The sequence below is a fragment of the Zea mays genome, chromosome 1 (genome assembly GCF_902167145.1).
Source record: "Zea mays cultivar B73 chromosome 1, Zm-B73-REFERENCE-NAM-5.0, whole genome shotgun sequence".
Taxonomy (NCBI): domain Eukaryota; kingdom Viridiplantae; phylum Streptophyta; class Magnoliopsida; order Poales; family Poaceae; genus Zea; species Zea mays.
Genome location: NC_050096.1, coordinates 184,043,406 through 184,066,318, shown reverse-complemented (window position 1 = coordinate 184,066,318; position 22,913 = coordinate 184,043,406). Strand labels below are relative to the sequence as shown.

Sequence of the window (22,913 nt, the reverse complement as noted above, 5' to 3'; positions counted from 1 at the left end):
CCGCTGTTTGGGCTCGGTCCGAGCCCGACACGGCCCGGTTATATGCGGGCCCGGGCCGGCCCGACACGAATAAGCGGGCCGGGCTCGGACAGGAAATTAGGCACGGTGGGCTAGCCCGGCACGGCCTGTTTAGCTCTAAGCCCGTTAAGCCCGCTTTTTTTACACTAAAACGTGTTTTTCGACCCGCATAGCCCGCTTTTCGGTCCGCTTTTTTCGTGCTAAACGGGCCGGCCCGGCCCGTTTAGGCCCGTTGCGGGCCGAGCTCGGACAAGAAATTAAGTCCGCGTGCTTAGCCGGTCCGGCCCGGTTTTCTAATCGTGCCTGGCGGGCCGGGCCCAAAACGAGCCGGGCTTCACCGGGCCCGGGCGGCCCGTTTGGACATCTCTAACTGTTGGCTACAGAAAAGTTTGTGAATTTGTCCCTTTTAAATTTCTCCTAGTGTTGACTGTGTATGGCCATTGCGGCAGTGTGCCCATTAAATCTACTAGATCATTTTGCGCGCTTCACGCGCCCTGCAGTTGCAACCGGATGCTGTCAACTACTTGAACAAAACAATAATCATCCCATCAATTTGGCACGCAAATAAAAAAGGAACACATATAATAAATGGCAAACTAATCTAAAGTTGTTATGGGAGTCAACAAGCATGCAAACAAAGTGGTTATGTCTAGATCTTTACATAGCGCGGCAACAGTTCACGACCAAACAACATTACAAGCGTCAGGTAGTGTCACTGCAAAAGCAAACATAGTGCTAACAACATTATTCACAAGTCTAGAAATGAGCGAGTTACAACTTTTTTGGGTGGCAACCATTGTAAACAAAAGCTAACAATAGCGATCACCTGGATCTACACATATATACATACAAAATTTGCTTCTTTTCTGGATCCACAAACGTTAGGCTTTAAAGTGCACAGAACTACTCTGGAATAAGGTTGGAATAATGGAATGCTCTGCAACGAAAAGGATAATAATAATATTACCACAATTCAATATATCTGAAGACACACTACATATATATGCAAATAGAAAAGTGGGTTGCTACATATATGCAAATAGAAAAGGAAAGAATGGTTACGTGTAGGTTGATAGAATTGGAATGCACTAAAAAATTTCTAATGCCTGTAAATTGAGCATGCGAGCCATCCAGTAGCGTCAAAGATATTGTGCATAAGAAAATATTGTAAAGTAAAATAAATGGTTACTGTTCTGTAACACATGTTAGTGACTAACACATGTTAGTGACAAGAGAAAATAATTGTGTATTTGTACCTGGTAGTATAACTGAAATGGTCTAGCCCTGCCATATATTTCTACACTAACTTTCTGTGTCATGAATGTTGGCAAGGGTGTGCTGAATGGTTGTAGATGATGAACTGATTTATGAAGTTTCAATGATGCATATGAAGCTAATTTTTAGCAGAAATGAACATGGGTATATCCTTAGCACTTTCAAAGTTGCAGGTTCTTGGCAAATCCAGCAGGTTTCATTCAGTATGCTGTGATACTTATACTAATTGTTTGATAAAAGTAAATAAAGCTAGAAATTTCTTCCCTAAAACATACAAACAATCATTTTTGCATAGATGCAAAATATGGCGAAGCTATGCTGACAGGAGTCTATTCTGTAACAAGTAGGGGTGGTATTTTGCTCTAGTTCGATACAAAAGAGGGAAATAGTATTAGGCTATAGAAAGATGACATCAGCAGCAGGCTAAGACAATTAAAATTGTTAATTCATCTATAGTACTTAAACAGAGTGGACCAATATTGAAAATCATTATGAAACATCAATCTTTATAATTAAGTCCCAACAAAAATAACATGACAGTTAGAAAGAACAACCTCAAATGCCACCATGATTTGTCCCTTGGTGATTTCTAATATCACACTTGAATCCAGTTAGACTTAATGGGAGAAATTTGGAACGGAAAAATAAAATAATTTGTCCAAAAACAACATGATCTAATGTTCTAGTGGTATAGTTAGCATGTGCATTCCCAATCCAATTAGACTCGATGGAACAACAAAATAGAAAAAAATGGAATAATTTGTCCGAAAAACATACCCGCAACCTGATGGTCCATTTGTATACTGCACATGTGCGTTCCATCAAAAACTGCATTGCTTCATCCTGTAGCCACACTCTCATCCAAAAAAATCATTAATCAAACAAAGATCCAAAGAAACACATATCCTAATTGAGTAAAAGTATAATTCACTCTCAAAAGAGGCACATCCGTGGACTGGACGTTGTTGGAGATCGAGTCCACGAAGTAGGAGTCATTGTTTGGCACGTTAAGCATCTGCTCGTCCACCTCCCTGCTGCTCATCTTGTCGCAGAACATGGCGGACGCCGTCAGGTAGCGACCGTGGCGCGGGTCCACGATGCAAATCATGTTCTTGGCATCCCATATCTATTTTGGGAGTTCTGGCACAGTCAGGACGCGATATTTCTAGGAGCCCCCGGAAGGTGAGCGGCGCGAAGCCGACCATGAAGAAGTGCAGGCGCGGGAATGGGATCAGGTTGACGGCTAGCCTACGGAGATCGGAGTTGAGCTGACCGGAGAAGCAAAGGCAGCAGGTGACGCCGCTCATGGTGGCGGAGATGAGGTGGCTAAACGTCACCGAAGTTGTGCATGGTGAGCTTGTGCGCGCGGAAGCAGATGTCGTCTCGTAGAGCACCTTTGAAAGGGAATTAGGCTTACACCTATTTCCTAAATGATTTTGGTGGTTGAATTGCCCAACACAAATAAATTGGACTAACTAGTTTGCTCTAGTGTATAAGTTATACAGGTGCTAAAGGTTCACACTTAGCCAATAAAAAGACCAAGAACAGGGTTCAACAAAAGAGCAAAGGGATAACCGAAGTGTGCCCTGGTCTGGCGCACCGGACTGTCCGGTGCACCACCGGACAGTGTCCGGTGCACCAGGGGACTTCACACTGAACTCCTCACCTTCGGGAAAATCCAGAGGCGCTCCGCTCTAATTTACCGGACTGTCCGGTGTACACCGGACAGTGTCCGGTGCCCCAACGAAGAGCGGCTCTGGAACTCGCCAGCCTCGGGAATTCGCTCTGCTATAATTCACCGGACTGTCCAGTGTACACCGGACTGTCCGGTGAACCAGCGGAGCAACGGCTACTGTGTGCCAACGGTCACCTGCAGGCGCATTTAATACGCGCCAGAAGCGTGCAGAAGTCAGGCACGCACACGCTGGCACACCGGACACTCTACAGTACATGTCCGGTGTGCCACCGGACATCCAGGCGGGCCCAGAAGACAGAGCTCCAACGGTCGGAACCCAACGGCCTTGGTGACGTGGCTGGCGCACCGGACATGTCCGGTGTGCACCGGACATGTCCGGTATGCACCGGACTGTCCGGTGCACCATGCGACAGACAGTCCCACCAAACGGCTAGTTTGGTGGTTGGGGCTATAAATACCCCCAACCACCTAACATTCAAGTCATCCAAGTTTTCCCCACTTCAACTACTTACAAGAGCTCTAGCATTCAATTCTAGACACACCCAAGTGATCAAATCCTCTCTAAATTCCACACAACGCCCTAGTGATTAGTGAGAGAGATTTGCTTGTGTTCTTTCGAGCTCTTGCACTTGGATTGCTTTCTTCTTTCTTTGATTCTTCATTGCGATCAAACTCACTTGTAATTAAGGCAAGAGACACCAATCTTGTGGTGGTCCTTGTGGGAACTTTGTGTTCCAAGTGATTGAGAAGAAAAGCTCACTCGGTCCGAGGGACCGTTTGAGAGAGGGAAAGGGTTGAAAGAGACCCGGTCTTTGTGACCACCTCAACGGGGAGTAGGTTTGCGAGAACCGAACCTCGGTAAAACAAATCCATGTGTCTCACTCCTTATTCGCTTGCGATTTGTTTTGCACCCTCTCTCGTGGACTCGATTTTATCTCTAACGCTAACCCGGCTTGTAGTTGTGATTATTTTTGAGAATTTCAGTTTCGCCCTATTCACCCCCCCCCCTCTAGGCGACTTTCAATTGGTATCAGAGCCCGGTACTTCATTAGAGCCTAACCGCTCAAAGTGATGTCGGGAGAACACGCCAAGAAGGAGATGGAGACCGGCGACAAGCCCGCTACAAGCCACGGGAAGGCTTCATCGGAAGAGTCCCGCAACAAAAAGAAAGGGAAGGAGAAGAAAGCCTCCTCTCACAAGTCACATCGGAGTGGCGACAAGAAAAAGAAAATGAGGAAGGTGGTCTACTACGAGACCGACACTTCATCACCTTCCACCTCCGGCTCCGACGCGCCCTCCATAACTTCTAAGCGCCATGAGCGAAAGAAGTTTAGTAAGATCCCCCTACGCTACCCTCGCATTCCTAAACATACACCTTTACTTTCCGTCCCGTTAGGCAAACCACCAACTTTTGATGGTGAAGATTATGCTAGGTGGAGTGATTTAATGCGATTTCATCTAACCTCACTCCACAAAAGTATATGGGATGTCGTTGAGTTTGGTGTGCAGGTACCATCCGTAGGGGATGAAGATTATGATATTGATGAAGTGGCCCAAATCGAGCACTTCAACTCCCAAGCCACAACAATACTCCTCGCCTCTCTAAGTAGGGAGGAGTACAACAAGGTGCAAGGATTAAAGAGCGCCAAGGAAGTTTGGGACGTGCTCAAGACCGCGCACGAGGGTGATGAACTCACCAAAATCACCAAGCGGGAAACGATCGAGGGGGAGCTCGGTCGATTCCGTCTTCGCCAAGGGGAGGAGCCACAAGATATGTACAACCGGCTCAAAACCTTGGTGAACCAAGTGTGCAACCTCGGGAGCAAGAAATGGGATGACCACGAGGTGGTTAAGGTTATTCTAAGATCACTTATTTTCCTTAACCCCACTCAAGTACAATTAATTCGTGCCAACCCAAGATATACACTAATGACCCCCGAGGAAGTAATCGGGAATTTTGTGAGCTTTATATTTATGATCAAGGGCTCATGGAAAATCAACGAGCTTGACGGTCCCTCCACGTCCGAAGCACAACCGGTCGCATTTAAGGCGACGGAGGAGAAGAGGGAGGAGTCTACACCGAGTAGAACACCCATCGACGCCTCCAAGCTCGACAATGAGGAAATGGCGCTCGTCATCAAGAGCTTCCGCCAAATCCTCAAGCAAAGGAGGGGGAAAGATTACAAGCCCCGCTCCAAGAAGGTTTGCTACAAGTGTGGTAAGCCCGGTCACTTTATAGCAAAATGTCCTATTTCTAGTGACAGTGACAGGGGCGATGACAAGAAGGGGAGAAGAAAGGAGAAGAAGAGGTACTACAAGAAGAAGGGTGGCGATGCCCATGTTTGTCGCGAGTGGGACTCCGACGAAAGCTCTAGCGACTCCTCCGACGACGAGGACGCCGCCAACATCGCCGTCACCAAGGGACTTCTCTTCCCCAACGTCGGCCACAAGTGCCTCATGGCAAAGGACGGCAAAAAGAAGAAGGTTAAATCTAAATCCTCCACTAGATATGAGTCCTCTAGTGATGATAATGCTAGTGATGAGGAAGATAATTTGCGTACTCTTTTTGCCAACTTAAACATGCAACAAAAAGAGAAATTAAATGAATTAATTAGTGTCATCCATGAGAAGGATGATCTCTTGGACTCCCAAGAGGACTTCCTAATCAAGGAAAACAAAAAGCATGTTAAAGTTAAAAATGCTTATGCTCTAGAAGTTGAAAAATGTGAAAAATTGTCTAGTGAGCTAAGCACTTGCCATGAGACTATAGACAACCTTAGAAATGAGAATTCTAATTTATTAGCTAAGGTTGACTCTATTGCTTGCAATGTTTCAATTCCCAATCTTAGAAATGATAATGATGATTTGCTTGCTAAGATTGAAGAATTAAACATGTATCTTGCTAGCCTTAGGATTGAAAATGAAAAAATGCTTGTTAAGGCTAAAGAATTAGATGTTTACAATGCTACAATTTCCGACCTTAGAACTAAAAATGATATATTGCATGCTAAGGTTGTAGAATTGAAATCATGCAAACCCTCTACATCTACCGTTGAGCACACTTCTATTTGTACTAGATGTAGAGATGTTGATATCAATGCTATACATGATCACATGGCTTTAATTAAACAACAAAATGATCATATAGCAAAATTAGATGCTAAAATTGCCGAGCATGACTTAGAGAACGAAAAATTTAAATTTGCTAGAAGCATGCTCTATAGAGGGAGACGCCCCGGCATTAAGGATGGCATTGGCTTCCAACAGGGAGGCAATGTCAAACTTAATGCCCCTCCTAAGAAATTGTCTAATTTTGTTAAGGGCAAGGCTCCCATGCCTCAGGATAACGAGGGTTACATTTTGTACCCTGCCGGTTATCCAGAGAGCAAAATTAGGAGAATGCATTCTAGGAAGTCTCACTCTGGCCCTAACCATGCTTTTATGTATAAGGGTGAGACATCTAGCTCTAGGCAACCAACCCGTGCTAAGTTGCCTAAGAAGAATACTCCTAATGCATCAAATAATCATGACATTTCATTTAAAACTTTTGATGCTTCTTATGTGTTAACTAACAAAACCGGTAAGGTAGTTGCCAAATATGTTGGGGGCAAGCACAAGGGGTCAAAGACTTGTGTTTGGGTACCCAAAGTTCTTGTGTCTAATGCCAAAGGACCCAAAACCATTTGGGTACCTAAAGTCAAAAACTAAACATGTTTTGTAGGTTTATGCATCTGGGGGCTCAAGTTGGATTATCGACAGCGGGTGCACAAACCACATGACAGGGGAGAAGAAGATGTTCTCCTCCTATGAGAAAAACCAAGATCCCCAACGAGCTATCACATTCAGGGATGGAAATCAAGGTTTGGTCAAAGGATTGGGTAAAATTGCTATATCTCCTGACCATTCTATTTCCAATGTTTTTCTTGTAGATTCATTAGATTACAATTTGCTTTCTGTATCTCAATTATGCAAAATGGGCTACAACTGTCTCTTTACTGATGTAGGTGTCACTGTCTTTAGAAGAAGTGATGATTCAATAGCATTTAAGGATGTGTTAGAGGGTCAGCTATACTTAGTAGATTTTGATAGAGCTGAGCTCGACACATGCTTAATTGCTAAGACTAACATGGGTTGGCTCTGGCACCGCCGACTAGCCCATGTTGGAATGAAGAATCTTCATAAGCTTCTAAAGGGAGAGCACATTCTAGGATTAACAAATGTTCATTTTGAGAAAGACAGGATTTGTAGCGCATGCCAAGCAGGGAAGCAAGTTGGTGCCCATCATCCACACAAGAACATCATGACGACCGACATGCCACTGGAGCTCCTACACATGGACCTATTCGGCCCGATTGCTTACATAAGCATCGGCGGGAGTAAGTACTGTCTAGTTATTGTGGATGATTATTCTCGCTTCACTTGGGTGTTCTTTTTGCAGGAAAAATCTCATACCCAAGAAACCTTAAAGGGATTCTTGAGACGGGCTCAAAATGAGTCCGGCTTAAGGATCAAGAAAATTAGAAGCGACAACGGGACGGAGTTCAAGAACTCTCAAATTGAAGGCTTCCTTGAGGAGGAAGGCATCAAGCATGAGTTCTCTTCTCCCTACACCCCACAACAAAATGGTGTAGTGGAGAGGAAAAATAGAACTCTATTGGGCATGGCAAGAACCATGCTTGATGAGTACAAGACTTCGGATCGGTTTTGGGCCGAGGCGGTCAACACCGCCTGCTACGCCATCAACCGGTTATATCTACACCGAATCCTCAAGAAGACATCGTATGAACTCCTCACTGGTAAAAAGCCCAATATTTCATATTTTAGAGTCTTTGGTAGCAAATGCTTTATACTTGTTAAAAGAGGTAGAAAATCTAAATTTGCTCCTAAGACTGTAGAAGGCTTTTTACTAGGATATGACTCAAACACAAGGGCATATAGAGTCTTTAACAAGTCCTCCGGACAAGTTGAAGTTTCTTGTGACGTTGTGTTTGATGAGACTAACGGCTCTCAAGTAGAGCAAGTTGATCTTGATGAGATAGGTGATGAAGAGGCTCCATGCATCGCGCTAAGGAACATGTCCATTGGGGATGTGTGTCCTAAGGAATCCGAAGAGCCTCCAAATGCACAAGATCAACAATCCTCCTCCACGCAAGCATCTCCACCAACTCAAAATGAGGATGAAGCTCAAATTGATGAAGGAGAAGATCAAGCAAATGAGCCACCTCAAGATGACGACAATGATCAAGGGGGGGATGCAAATGATCAAGACAAGGAGGATGAAGAGCAAAGGCCGCCACACCCAAGAGTCCACCAAGCAATCCAACGAGATCACCCCGTCGACACCATCCTCGGCGACATTCATAAGGGGGTAACCACTAGATCTCGGGTTGCACATTTTTGCGAGCATTACTCTTTTGTTTCGTCTATTGAGCCACACAGAATAGAGGAAGCACTACAAGATTCAGATTGGGTGGTGGCGATGCAAGAGGAGCTCAACAACTTCACGAGGAATGAGTAGGATCATGACACAAAAGTTCGAGATGTCTATGATGGGGGAGTTGAAGTATTTCTTAGGATTTCAAGTGAAGCAACTCCAAGAGGGCACCTTCCTAAGCCAAACAAAGTATACTCAAGATATTCTAAGCAAGTTTGGGATAAAGGATGCCAAGCCCATCAAGACACCCATGGGAATCAATGGGCATCTCGACCTCGACGAGGGAGGTAAATCTGTCGATCAAAAGGTATATCGGTCGATGATTGGATCTTTACTCTATTTATGTGCATCTCGACCGGATATTATGCTTTCCGTATGCATGTGTGCAAGATTCCAAGCCGACCCTAAGGAAGCTCACCTTACGGCCGTAAAACGAATCTTGAGATATTTGGCGTATACTCCTAAGTTTGGGCTTTGGTATCCTCGGGGATCCACTTTTGATTTAATTGGTTATTCGGATGCCGATTGGGCAGGGTGTAAAATTAATAGGAAGAGCACATCGGGGACTTGCTAGTTCTTGGGAAGATCCTTGGTGTCTTGGGCTTCAAAGAAGCAAAATTCCGTAGCTCTTTCTACCCCCGAAGCCGAGTACATTGCCGCAGGCCATTGTTGCGCGCAACTACTTTGGATGAGGCAAACCCTTAGGGACTATGGTTACAAATTAACCAAAGTTCCTCTTCTATGTGATAATGAGAGTGCAATCCGCATGGCGGATAATCCCGTTGAGCATAGCCGCACTAAGCACATAGTCATTCGGTATCACTTTTTAAGGGATCACCAACAAAAGGGAGATATCGAGATTTCATACATTAATACTAAAGATCAATTAGCCGATATCTTTACCAAGCCTCTTGATGAACAAACTTTTAACAAACTTAGGCATGAGCTAAATATTCTTGATTCTAGGAACTTCTTTTGTTGATTTGCACACATAGCTCATTTGTATACCTTTGATCATATCTCTTTCATGTGCTATGACTAATGTGTTTTCAAGTAAATTTCAAACCAAGTCATAGGTATATTGACAATTGAAAGGGAATTGGAGTCTTCGGCAAAGACAAAGGCTTTCACTCCGTAACTCATCCTTCACCGACACTCCGAGCAACTCTCCATCTTTGGGGAGAGATCACTCTTCCACTTTGGTATAATCTTAACTCATTTATTTATGACCCAAGGGGAAGAAAGTAATTCTAAGGGCTCTAATGATTCCGTTTTTGGCGATTTATGCCAAAGGGGAGAGAGCATGAGCCCAAAGCAAAAGGACCGCACCACCACCTATTTTTTAAAAAAAAACCTAAGGATTTTCAATTGGTAAATTTCAAATTGGTATCTCATTGTGTTCACCAGGGGGAGAGAGTAATTTTTCAAAATTGATATAACAAAACCCTCTTGAACACTAAGAGGAGAATTTCATTTAGGGGGAATTTTGTTTAGTCAAAGGAAAAGCATTTGAAACAAGGGGAGAAAATTTCAAATCTTGAAAATGCTTCGCAAAATCTTATTCATTTACCTTTGACTATTTGCAAAAGAACTTTGAAAAGGATTTACAAAAGAATTTGCAAAAACAAAACATGTGGTGCAAGCGTGGTCCAAAATGCCAAAAATTGAAGAAACAATCCATGCATATCTTATAAGTATTTATATTGGCTCAAATCCAAGCAACCTTTGCACTTACATTATGCAAGCTAGTTCAATTATGCACTTACATTATGCAAGCTAGTTCAATTATGCACTTCTATATTTGCTTTGGTTTGTGTTGGCATCAATCACCAAAAAGGGGGAGATTGAAAGGGAATTAGGCTTACACCTATTTCCTAAATGATTTTGGTGGTTGAATTGCCCAACACAAATAAATTGGACTAACTAGTTTGCTCTAGTGTATAAGTTATACAGGTGCTAAAGGTTCACACTTAGCCAATAAAAAGACCAAGAACAGGGTTCAACAAAAGAGCAAAGGGATAACCGAAGTGTGCCCTGGTCTGGCGCACCGGACTGTCCGGTGTGCCACCGGACAGTGTCCAGTGCACCAGGGGACTTCACGCTGAACTCCTCACCTTCGGGAAAATTCAGAGGCGCTCCGCTATAATTCACCGGACTGTCCGGTGCCCCAACGAAGAGCGGCTCTGGAACTCGCCAGCCTCGGGAATTCGCTCCGCTATAATTCACCGGACTGTCCGGTGTACACCAGACTGTCCGGTGAACCAGCGGAGCAACGACTACTTCGCGCCAACGGTCACCTGCAGGCGCATTTAATGCGCGCCAGAAGCGCGCAGAAGTCAGGCACGCACGCGCTGGCACACCGGACACTCTACAGTACATGTCCGGTGTGCCACCGGACATCCAGGCGGGCCCAGAAGACAGAGCACCAACGGTCGGAACCCAACGGCCTTGGTGACGTGGCTGGCGCACCGGACATGTCCGGTGTACACCGGACTGTCCGGTGCACCATGCGACAGACAGCCCCACCAAACGGCTAGTTTGGTGGTTGGGGCTATAAATACCCCCAACCACCTCACATTCAAGTCATCCAAGTTTTCCCACTTCAACTACTTACAAGAGCTCTAGCATTCAATTCTAGACACACCCAAGTGATCAAATCCTCTCCAAATTCCACACAATGCCCTAGTGATTAGTGAGAGAGATTTGCTTGTGTTCTTTCGAGCTCTTGCGCTTGGATTGCTTTCTTCTTTCTTTGATTCTTCATTGCGATCAAACTCACTTGTAATTGAGGCAAGAGACACCAATCTTGTGGTGGTCCTTGTGGGAACTTTGTGTTCCAAGTGATTGAGAAGAAAAGCTCACTCGGTCCGAGGGACCGTTTGAGAGAGGGAAAGGGTTGAAAGAGACCCGGTCTTTGTGACCACCTCAACGGGGAGTAGGTTTGCGAGAACCGAACCTCGGTAAAACAAATTCACGTGTCTCACTCCTTATTCGCTTGCGATTTGTTTTGCACCCTCTCTCGTGGACTCGATTTTATCTCTAACGTTAACCCGGCTTGTAGTTGTGATTATTTTTGAGAATTTCAGTTTCGTCCTATTCACCCCCTAGGCGACTTTCAACCTTTTTGTCGAGCACCATGCAGGCACGATCGCCGCCACCTCCGCAAGCACCACCTCGCGGCGAGCGGGGGCCAGCTAGTAGACAATCTAGGCGATGGCGTCGAGGGACTCGAGCCTATCAGCGAGCCTGCCGGCGCGGGCGACCGTGGCGCCAGCGAGGCAGAGCGCGCGCGACAGGAGGGCCGGAGGGGAGCGAATCGAGGCAGTGGCTGGCTGGCGGCGGAGGTAGAGGAGAAGCAGTACGGGAGAGAGAGGCTGAGACAAAGCGGAATCGAACGTCAGCTCATAGGGAATTTAGATGAAGGTTTGAGATCCGGAGTGGCTATAGAGACTGGCCACGTGTTCGCACCCGCGAGCGTCTCAGTACACCGGATGACCGGAAACGCGGAGGAGGCTGGAAACTCCAGCGGGTTTTAATAAGAAAGAATACATAACCCACGTGCTGATGTGTTTTACATTCAAACTTTATGAAACACCGTTGACACCCTGATGATGCTGGAATTGAAGCCAAGCTCATCATATATTGACAGTGTGGATACTCGTCTTTCAGATTACCATGGATTATACTTCACTCGGAGCAAATATTTAGCGCTTAAAACAGAAAAAAAAATACAATGGAAAAGGCAATATGAAATGACATACGAAAACAACAGCAACCGCAATTAGTGCAATAATTTTCGTTTACAAATGGGAAAAAAATGTGAGCTTGTCAATTTGCAAGGAAAGTGTGGCATAGGTATCTAAGTGTGCTTGAGCGTTTCTTTCGTGAGCCATCAAAGGTGGCCATGCTGCAGACGTGTAGTGGCAAATAGGAAAGGAGGATCACTAGTCTACAAGTGGGAGCAGCGCATGCTTGCTTGCTGTGCTAAGTAGCAGTAGTAGCTCCCTACATAGATCTTGCAAATTCGGTGGCCATCGACAGATACTGTTTCGATCATGACAGTGTCATCTCAGCATTCTGACTTTTGAGTGATGAAAATGCAAATGGTAGCCTAATTTTTAATGGTAATGATCGATGCCTAATATATGTGGCTACTGCACACCTGACTCAATTTTAAGCGTCAAATGTGCAGAAGAATAGAAGATAGCCCGTTCTCGTCGTCAATACTGCTACCAATTACCGAAAGTATATCATGGCATAGTACGAACGAATGAAGCATTATTTTGCAACAAATTTATGTTGAGTGGATGGCATAGTACGAATAACATGGAGATAAAAAAAGTAACTGAACATGAGGTAAAAAAAAATAAAGTGATTGAACAATCATCGCAATACATAAAAACTTTATCGACTCTACTGTACTAATGTACGGTTTATTTCAAGAACAAAAGATGCAGCATCAGTACAACAAAAGTTTCAGAGTACATACACCCTTTGGCTGCAACGAAAGCACATGATACGCCCACCTCTTTTCTATACCCGCCGCCTTATTGGCATCTCAGCTCCCAACCGGTGACTATCTGAATGCTATTACAGCTCCTGACTACATGATTCAGCCGGAGTTCAGTGTTCAAAAATTCTCATTCCCAGCCAGTGGCATAACTGTTCGGAAATCTCCCTGCTCAGTCGGACGAACGTCTCATGCAACGAAATAACATGATGAAAAGTTGAAAACTGAAGTACAAATGACGCAGAGCCATCATCAGGCGGCTTTCCAGCGAGCTTTCTTCAACCATCCTTCTTCCCCTAGCGGGCCCAGACCACATCAAGCGAACAACCCGAGCATCAGTCATGACTGCTTCCCAGCATAGGAACCCCGGGGGTTCCCATGAGAATTCCACTGCAGAAGCATCCATATTATCGACGTTCCTATGTCAAGAAATTGGAGAGCCGCTGATCAGAGTGGCTAAACAAACAAACAACTAAGACAAAAGGAGCATTATCACAAAGTACTCCATCACAATTTCAGATTTAACTGTCCCCAATTCTTGTCATTTGTCAAGCTACAAAAAAAAGCTATTTTGCAACATTGAAAGCTGGAAGCCTCGAACTGATAAATGCTGCATTGCATCGCAGAAGGTGCAAAAGTAAGGTACTGATAAGATCCTGAAAAGGTTTAAATGACAAGCCTGCATAGGAAGGAAAAAAAGGCATAGCTCCTAAAGCTAAATCAAAGGAATATTTCGATTAAAGTACCAGAAAATCAACCTAACTGTAACAAGTGCGATAGTAAAAGGGCTGATTAGGTTCTGAAGAACTAATTTGTAAAAGGTGAACGAAAAGAATGGTGCACTCACTAGGAAAGCTTAGTACCTGCAAAGAAGCCAACTGTGCTCAGATTTGCTGCAGCCATGGTGTGGTATATCAAGTATTCCGTGAGGAAATGACCGAGAGCGTAGATGAATGATAGGAAGGTGGCCAGGTACAGAGGCCTATTTTCCAGGTTCAGTGCGCAAAGGAAGCACAGGGTGCAGGTCAAAAGAGTCCAGACACCAAAAGTACGGCCATGAACATCAGTCACTGCATGTAAAAATGTTTTGTTAAATCACACTAGAAGTTCTTTCACGAATAACGGCACATAACTAGAAACTGGTAATTTAGCACGAGGGTTTTCCTAAGAGATGTTGCAAGAGCAAAACCCATTATGAACTGAAGCTTATAGCTGCCTATACAAAAGACAGTGCAGCTATGGTATCAGGACTTCCTGATGCAACCAATCTAGGAAGAACAACTGCTGGCAAAGATAAGCAAAGTTTGCTGATACTGTTCTGGCAGAATGTAAAATTCGAGATACAAACTTGCTTCTCTTTGCCTATGTTAGCAAAATGAGCAGTTCATTATTTGTATATATGGTTATATAATAATGCTACATGGTGCTTTCAAAAGTTAGGGCTTAGGGGCAACTAAAAACTACCAAGGTCTACTTATTAACTGATCATCACAATGCCTCTATAGTAGACTTCTTTTTTCATTTATATGGTGTCAGCATAAGGATTGCAGAGCTCAACTTTAAAATAATAAAGCCCCACAGCTGGCTTCAGCAGCGATCAGTGATCTCAATCAAATAGTCATGACCTAGTGAACATTTAACATTCTTGATTCTTCGTTTCTCTTAAGAAACGACTGACCTCTGACTCTCTGAGGACATGAAGACTCAGTATAAGTAATAAATACTAAGCATCTGAGCCTCACGAATCAGAATTCAGAAATCCAGAAATGTGGTTGTGTTGCTTCAACCCAAAATGAGCTGCATCACTAAGCCCACTCATTAGACTACTAACAACTGTCCGAATCAAAGATTTGAAATCCTTCCTTACTCTATGACTCGCTTCACTGACTGAAAAAGAAAAATCGTCAACATTGACTAATTCTTGGAGTAAAAAATAAGAACAGAAGGACAGCATGCAACAAACGTGTTACAGCCTTACAGGCAGAAATAAGCGCGATCTTAATCTTGTCATCCTGTATCGCTCCAGTAACAGACTAACAGTATATATTATATATTCATGAGCACAGATGCATAAAAACCACCAGCTTAGTTTCTCTGCCAGTCAAATTCGAGCTCGAAATATGTTATTGACACTGTGGTTGTGCCGCTGCACAATACATTACGCTGATATACCAAGTAAGTACTCTGCATCAGTGTGTCGCTGCAAATTAATCTTCAAAGCCGAATTCACTCTAGTTATTCTAAGGGCAAAAAGAAAATATCAACCCCAAATTGATCCATGGCTAGAAGCTTATGTGTAATCTTTCTCATTTTCTTTGTAACTTTTTTTTTGTTTCTTGCAGTTTTGTACCCGGTTTTATTTGCATCTTTTAATCATGCACGACAGAGGATAGAACCCCTCCTGTTTGCCTTCAAACAAAAAATTCACCAAGTAAGTATAAATCAGAGCACAGGCCATTCTCTGTCCTCGTCGAACTGACTTTGTCCAGCTCAAACTCATGAATCCCGCGGGAAGGAGACACAGGAGCCTCCTTGTTGGATCTCCCGATCTTCATAAAAAAATGCGCGGCACAGATCAGGCTAGAACCGTGACCGGGTGGCATGAGATCCGTAATTCCGTACCCCACACAGATGGACCCTGTCCAGGAGCACACAAGAGGCAGAGGGAAGGAAGAAGGTGGATGTGAGGGACTGAGGGAGGCACTCACTCTCCGTCTGCGAGAAGACGGCAACGCGGAGCGCCCAGATGTCGAAGAAGCCGAACCAAACGGAGGCGAGGCGGAGGGAGCCGACTAGCATCAGCCACCACCCTAGCGCCGGGACGCCCTTCCTCTTCCCCTCCGCCGCCATGCCCCACGATGGAAATCGAATGCTTCCGCTTCCAGCCTTCTACTTCCACTTCCTTCCACCGGTGAGAGCAACGTGGTGTGGTGTCTGGTGTGGATGCAGCCGGCGGAGAAGAAAGAACGAGGCGCGCCTGATGGCAAAGTGGATCCAAATCCAAGTGGGCCTGGCCCTGACATGGGCCTTGTGGGTCATGCTAGATTACGGGCCGACAGAGCCACGCCACATGGTTCGTCCCCAAAACATTACTCGCGAGTCCTGACGCAAACAATCTTGTATTCTTTCTTTGGAATAGTGTGTCTCCGAGGCGAGAATCCTCCGGTCGGGTGACGAAATGCATCGTCCTGATAAGGAGTAGACTCAGATAATTGCTTGACCTTTTAGGGCTTGTTCGGTTATTCCTGTCGCATATGGATTGGATGGGATTGGAAAAAAATATGAAGGATTTTGACTTGTTTGGGATTTAAACCCATCCAATTCCACTCAATCCATATGGATTGAGAGGAAAGCGAACAAGCCCTTAGATGGATTACAAGAACAAAAGAACACAAAGGTTTACAGTAGTTCAGACCGCCATAGCGTAAAACCATACATCCAATGTGAGTTATATTGCTTGAGTACTAGAGAGTCGAAAGTCTGAGTGTGAATTGACCTCCCCTACTACGGAGCAAATGTTCTTCCTTTTATAGTACAAGGAAGACACATTACAAGGGAGTTCAGGTCCTCGCAGGTGGGCCTAGGAGAGTTTATAATATGTTGGATAGCGCTGATAACGCTAGGTCTTCTTGAGTCCGTATCCGTTCTTGGGTACTGCTCGATCTTCTGGTGTCCTTATCCTGTCACCTTGTCCCGTTGAAACTGCATTCATTATTTTGTGGGTTTTGTTTTTTTGGATAACAACATATTTAAATGTCTAACAAGTTTGCTAAGTGTTGAATAGGAAATTCGGCATGATGAACATACTTGAATAGTGTATAATGATCAGTGAACAAAGGTTCAACACAAGGTTAAATAACCAGTGAGACAATGCAAATAGATATAATATGGTATCTATATTGGTTTGAATTTATGGACAAGACCTGAGGAATCACTATGCACAAATATGATCAGAATAGAGGTTGAAATGATTAAGAGAATTGGTCAAGCCAAAGTGAATAAGATATGAGGAATCGTGAATTGACTTGACCATATTACTATTAGTCCATATATGCTTCTATGAGAATCAAACTAGAGCTTGATTGATCTTAACATTTATATCTAGATGACATTCAAGCAAGGTTCACAATATTAAATAAATGAATCCCTCAATGGATGCTCAATATGATGTGACTCAAGAATGGCTTGATAGGGTGAAGATAGCAATGAAAGGGCTTGGAGGAACTAAGCGAAGGTGAAGGCCAAGCGACGGCTTGTGGACCGAGGTACCATTGCTAAGGTAAAGAAGAGAGTACTTACACTAAATCGATGAACTAATCAGCTATAAAGAGTTATATTGTGTTGATGTATGAGTAAGTTGACTTGAAGCCATGAGTTGAGCTCATATATGGTGAAATGGTTCAAATCACAGGCCTGATTTGTGTTTGCTTCAAAATGTGAGACAACGATGATTGTGATCTTTATGAAGCAACGCCATAGAGAAATCACACATGAGACACCAATGACTCAAAGTGTTTACTTAATTAATTTTATTTAACTTGAGTATAGGAATCGTTGTATTATCAAGGTGATCCAAAAATAAGGTTGGTGTTGGTACTAAAGCTCAAAATCTTTGATCCAAAACTTATATTTTACCCTTGTTAATCCTTAATGAAAATATGTAGTACAACCTTTTTTTAAGTTTATCTTCACAAAAATTGCTCTCTAAAAAATACTGGTTCAGCTGGCTTTAGACCTGGTCCTGCTTGAAACCGGTTCACCTGGTTTTGGCTTCGATTCTAGTCGAATCTATAGATGAGCAAATGGGCTGCCCGGCACGGCATGGCCCGGGCCCGTGCCAGGCACGGCCCAAATAGGCACGGCACGACCAGGCACACGGGCCGGCCGGGCCGGGCCTGCACAGTCCTGCGTGCCTGACCAGAGGCCCAGGCACGGCCCTTCGGGCCGTTTTTCGGGATGTGCCAGCCCGGAAAGCCCAGGCCCAAAAGTGGTTCGGGCCAGCCCGAAGCCCGGTAACAGAAAACTCAGAATTCACCACAGTTTAACTAGAAAACAAAGATCAAACTGAATTTCGTATGCACAATTTAAACATTCAAATATTCAACATAGTTCAACAAAATATACACAAATTTTGAGCTGTTAGTGCAATGCCGCCTCATTAAAAATCTTTCTAGGTAAAACTCACACCTCGTGAGAAACCCTAGAAAGGAAAAAAGAGTACGACCAGCTCAGTTTATAATTCAAATGTACAAAGTTATTACAAGCCAAAGTTATCACAAACACTTTACACTCTCGAACTCACAGTCACAGGCTCACAGCCTCACAGAGTCACATGATCAATACAAACTCAAGCAGCAGCAGCAGCACCTTGTAATCCTTCTTCATCCAGCCAGAGCTCCTTGAAGGACTCTTCTAACTCATTGTCCACCGCAGCATGTTGTGCCCGTTGTTGGCCTAGCTCCCAATCTTTGATGCACACCAACATCTCCAATGTTTCTGCGTTTAAGCGCCGTCGCCGATCCTCAAGAATCCTGCCAGACAAACTGAAAGTAGACTCTGAAGAAGTAGTTGAGGCAGGAATAGACATAATGTCTCTAGCCATAATTGAAAGAATAGGATAGGTTAGTTTATGCTCATGCCACCAATTTAATATATCAAAATCATCCTCATAGGCCGCCACATTGTCACTGTCAAGGTAAACAATTAGCTCACAAAGACCTGCACCAGGTCCACTACTACCTGAAGAACCTGATGCGGTTGAGGATCTAGAAGCACCTATTCCTCCAAAAATTTTACCCCATGCATGTTTCCTTTTACCTGTCATACCTGATTGATGTGTGGTTCTGGATGGCCTAGCAGCACCAAACTTAGTTTCATACTTGCCATATAGCTTATACAACTCAGTCTTAACATCAGCTAAATAAGTACTATAATTATAATTGTTAGATTGAGAAAGCAGTTCAAGAACATTATACAAACCCCTCATTTTAGCTCTAGGATCTAGAACAAATGCAAAGGAATATAACATTGGTATAGACTTCCAATACTTCATGAACTTAGCTTTCATTGGAACAACAGCAGCACTTAGATTAGTATCATGTTCATGTTCATGCAGATGGCTAGCAAATTCAAGTATGTGATGGATTACCAAAGGACTAGTGGGGTAATAAACACCAGACAAGACAACAGTTGACTCATAGAACAACTCAAGGAACTCCAAGACCTTTTTAGCTACATACCAATGTTGTTCATTCAGTAAAGGATAGCCATAGTTTGTATTTGTCAGTGTTTCGACCCCGGGGGGGTCCCTGGACCGACGAGTAAATTGTCGCTGCGTGTCCCAGCCCAGATGGGTCGGCGCGAGATGGAACACAAGGGGGAAAAAAGGGGGGAACTGCGGCTCGTGTTATCCTGCGCCCAGGGCGGATGCACTTGCAGTAGGGGGTTACAAGCGTTCGCGAGGGAGAGGGAGAGAGAGAGACTGTCCGTCCGCCCGTCCTCCCGCGCGACCACCTCCTGTACGAAGGGCCCTGGACCTTCCTTTTATAGATGTAAGGAGAGGGTCCAGGTGTACAATGGAGGGTGTAGCAACGTGCTAACGTGTCCGGCAGAGAGGAGCCAGAGCCCTATGTACATGCCGAGCTGTCGGAGAGGTGTTAGTGCCTTGTTCATGTGATGTCGTGGCCGTCGGAGGAGCGCTTGAGCCCTGTAGAAGCACAACCGTCGGGGCTGTCGGTCCTTGCTGACGTCTCCTTGCTTCCGTAGGGGGCTGAGAACCGCCGTCGTCATGGGAGCACGTGGGGTGCCATCATTGCTTGTTTACCGGGGCGAGCCAGATGGGACGCCGGTCTTGTTCCCCGTAGCCTGAGCTAGCTAGGGGTAGGGTAATGATGTGCCCCCTGTAACGTGGTTGGTCCGAGCCCAAGGTCGGGCGAGGCGGTGACTCCTCCGAGGTCGAGGCGGGGGCCGAGCCCTTGGGTCGGGCAAGGCGGAGACCGTCTTCCGAGGTCGAGGCTGAGTTCGAGCCCTAGGGTCGAGCGAGGCGGAGACCGTCTTCAGAGGTCGAGGCGGGGGCCGAGCCCTGGGGTCGGGCGAGGCGGAGACCGTCTTCCGAGGTCGAGGCGGGGGCCGAGCCCCGGGGTCGGGCGAGGCGGAGCTTCCTATGGCGCCTGAGGCTGGACGCAGCGGCTGTCAGCCTCACCCTGGCAGGTGGCACAATAGTCGAAGCAGGGCAGGCGGCGCTGTTTTTCCTGTTAGGTCAGTCAGTGGAGGGGCGAAGTGACTGCGGTCACTTCGGCCCTGCTGACTGAGGAACGCGCATCAGGATAAGGTGTCAGGCGATCCTTGCATTGAATGCTCCTGTGATACGGTCGGTTGGTGAGGCTATCTGGCCAAGGTTGCTTCATTGCGAGGCCTGCCCGAGTTGGGCCTTGGGCGAGTCGACGGTGCGCCCGTTGCTTGAGGAGGCCCTCGGGCGAGGCGTGAATCCGCCTGGGTCTATTGTTCCTGCCCGAGGCTGGGGCTCGGGTGAGGCGAGATCGTGTCCCTTGAGTGGACAGAGCTTTGACCTGTATTGCGCCCATCAGGCCTTTGCAGCTTGTGCTGATGGTGGTTACCAGCCGAGTTTAGGAGTCTTGGGGGTACCCCTAATTATGGTCCCCGACAGTAGCCCCCGAGCCTCAAAGGGAGTGTTGGTACTCGCTTGGAGGCTTTGTCGCACTTTTTTGCAAGGGGACCGGCCTTTCTCGGTTACATTTCGTTCCGGTGGGTGCACGCGAGCGCACCCGCCGGGTGTAGCCCCTGAGGCCTCGGAGGAGTGGTTTGACTCCTCCGAGGTCTTAGTGCCTTTCGTGACGCCTCGGCCGGTCTGGTTATTCCCTCATGCGATCTGATCGTAGCCCGGGTGCATGGTCAGGTTCCGAGTTCTCGGGCTGGTATGTTGACGCTGTCAACGGTTTGGCCGTAGTCGGGTTTGCGAGAGCAGCCCCGAGCCTCCGCACAGAGCGAGAGGATGGTCAAGGACTGACTCGGCTTTTATCATACGCCCCTTCGTCGCCTTTCCGCAAGGAGGGGGGAAGCGCCATGTTGCTCTCGGAGGGCGCCGAACATGGTGTCTCCAGCGAGTTGCTAACGGGTGATCCGAGTGGACGCTCATGCCCTGTTCGATAAAGGTCGGCTAGTGGCTCAGAGGCGCGCTCCAAAAGTACATGCAGGTGATTTGCCGGACCCGGACCCGTTTGATAGGGTCCGAGGGCTCGATGCCTCCCTCTGATGGGATTCCATTACAGAATCGCTCCTGCTGGTCTCGGAAATGTCCTAGGGTACCTCGGGAGCGTAGCCCGAGCCTCGGCCATGTATCGGACGTACCCAGAGTCATCCCTCGCTTTGCGTGTTCTGAGGCGGCTGTCGAACCCTTCGGGGGGCCAGCCTTCGAACCCCTGATCAGTAGTGGGTGTGGAGCCCGAGTGGCCTGAGGCGGCTGTCGAACCCTTCCGAGGGGCCAACCTTCGAACCTCTGACCAGTAGTGGGCGCGGAGCCCGAGTGCTCTGAGGCGGCTGTCGAACCCTTCCGAGGGGCCAGCCTTCGAACCTCTGAGCAGTAGGAGGGCTCGGGGCCCGTTTCCTTCGCGGAGAAGGATCCCTTTCGGAGTATCCCCTTTCCCGGTCCCTGTAGCAAGAGAGAGAAAGGGGAAGAGGAAAAGGATACAAAATTGAACGATGTGGCGCACCTTTTTTGACGTGGTCATCATGGCGGAGGTGAAGCGTAGCCCGCTTCGCCTGCCAAAGGTGTCGCTTGCCCTGCCGCGGAGTTAATGAGACGGCGCGGGTGGTTCGTGGGGCAGCTGTTGCGCGAGCCGTTCGAGGGACGGAACACAGGCGCGTCATCTTCACGCCGTGGGAGAGGGCTCCCCTGCTGTTCCAGGAGGGGACGTGAGCCTGCAAACGATTTGACTGCTGCTTCCGCCATTACTGTCGGCCCACTTTTGGTCATATCGACCGTCGCGCCTTCTCCCGCGGCTGACTGACCCGTGACCAATGCGCTTGGTTGGCACTGTTGGGCCGTGCGCAGGGTTGCCTCGAGTCGCGGCACCGGTTCTGCAATCGAGGAGGCGCATCATTGGCGTAAGTGGCGGTGCAGTTTTTCGCACGTAGTAACCGGCGCACCGGTTACATGACGTGTGGGCCTGGGCCTCCATGCTAGATGCGTCGAAGTCGAAAGGGTGCATCCCCGTGGTGCAGTTGCATGCCACCTGCATGGCGGTCTGCCCTTTCACCCGCTGGTTTTAGGCGAAGATGGAGGAGTGCTTGTAACCGCTAGGCGGTTACACGCTCCGCGCGCGGTGGTCTGGCTGCTTCTGTCCCAGGCCAGCTTGCATGTCGTGTGGGACCCAGCCCCCGTGTCGTAGGGGGAGGACCCTGGAGCGCGTTGGTGAAGACTTAGTCCGTGACGCCTGAGGACGCGAGTGGGGAGAGTCGCCTTTAAAAAGGGATCGACCCCTTGGGTGGCAGCCACGCCTTCGCACTCCCCTCATGCATCGCGCTCTTCCGCCTTCTGAGCCCCCGGATGGGGAGCGTCCGCGTCGCTTTCATCTTGCTGCTGTTGGAGGGGCGCAACTTCGTGGAGGTTGGCACCTTTCAGCCATCGCTCGACTTCAAGGATTTTCATCAGGCAGCCCGGCTGCATCCTCTCACCAGTGGTCACCCAGGACGGTGACCACCAGCTCGATGGTGGGGAGAAGCAAGTCGGGCTGCAGCCTCTGCCCCGCCCTCAGCTTCAAGGATCTTCATCATCCTTGCTGGGGAGGAGGGTGAGGCGAGCCGGGGTCTGCCTTCGCGTGGGTTGGTGTCTCACTTCTTCCTCCGGCTTCTTGGGGTGGAAACCATCCTCCAGCTCTGCGGAGGAGGCGTCCTCCAGCCATGCCGGGGAAGGCGAACTGCTGCTGCCCAGCCAGGGTGCAACATTCCGTCCTCTGTCCGGG

The 22,913-nt window shown here is 47.0% G+C and overlaps 2 protein-coding genes and 1 long non-coding RNA gene across 3 annotated transcripts; all 3 read right to left on the bottom strand.

The window, feature by feature from the left end:
* Positions 1-585: 585 nt before the first annotated feature.
* On the bottom strand, positions 586-1,493 carry LOC103640917 (uncharacterized). Its single transcript, XR_559935.3, has 2 exons — positions 1,081-1,493; positions 586-955 (listed from the first exon to the last, which is right to left on the bottom strand). It is a non-coding gene; the product is annotated as an uncharacterized lncRNA (long non-coding RNA).
* Positions 1,494-1,566: 73 nt separating this feature from the next.
* Positions 1,567-11,794, bottom strand: LOC118476085 (tubulin beta chain-like). Its single transcript, XM_035964156.1, has 2 exons — positions 11,544-11,794; positions 1,567-2,687 (listed from the first exon to the last, which is right to left on the bottom strand). Exons 1-2 carry the CDS (start codon positions 11,559-11,561, stop codon positions 2,301-2,303), a joined length of 405 nt encoding a protein of 134 aa, XP_035820049.1. The 5' UTR covers positions 11,562-11,794; the 3' UTR covers positions 1,567-2,300.
* A 1,043-nt stretch (positions 11,795-12,837) lies between these two features.
* LOC100285810 (erg28 like protein) lies at positions 12,838-15,935 on the bottom strand. Its single transcript, NM_001158700.1, is given in 3 exon segments — positions 12,838-13,352; positions 13,797-14,003; positions 15,642-15,935. Coding segments are annotated over 3 exon segments (429 nt in total). The 5' UTR covers positions 15,784-15,935; the 3' UTR covers positions 12,838-13,272.
* Between the last annotated feature and the right edge of the window lie 6,978 nt (positions 15,936-22,913).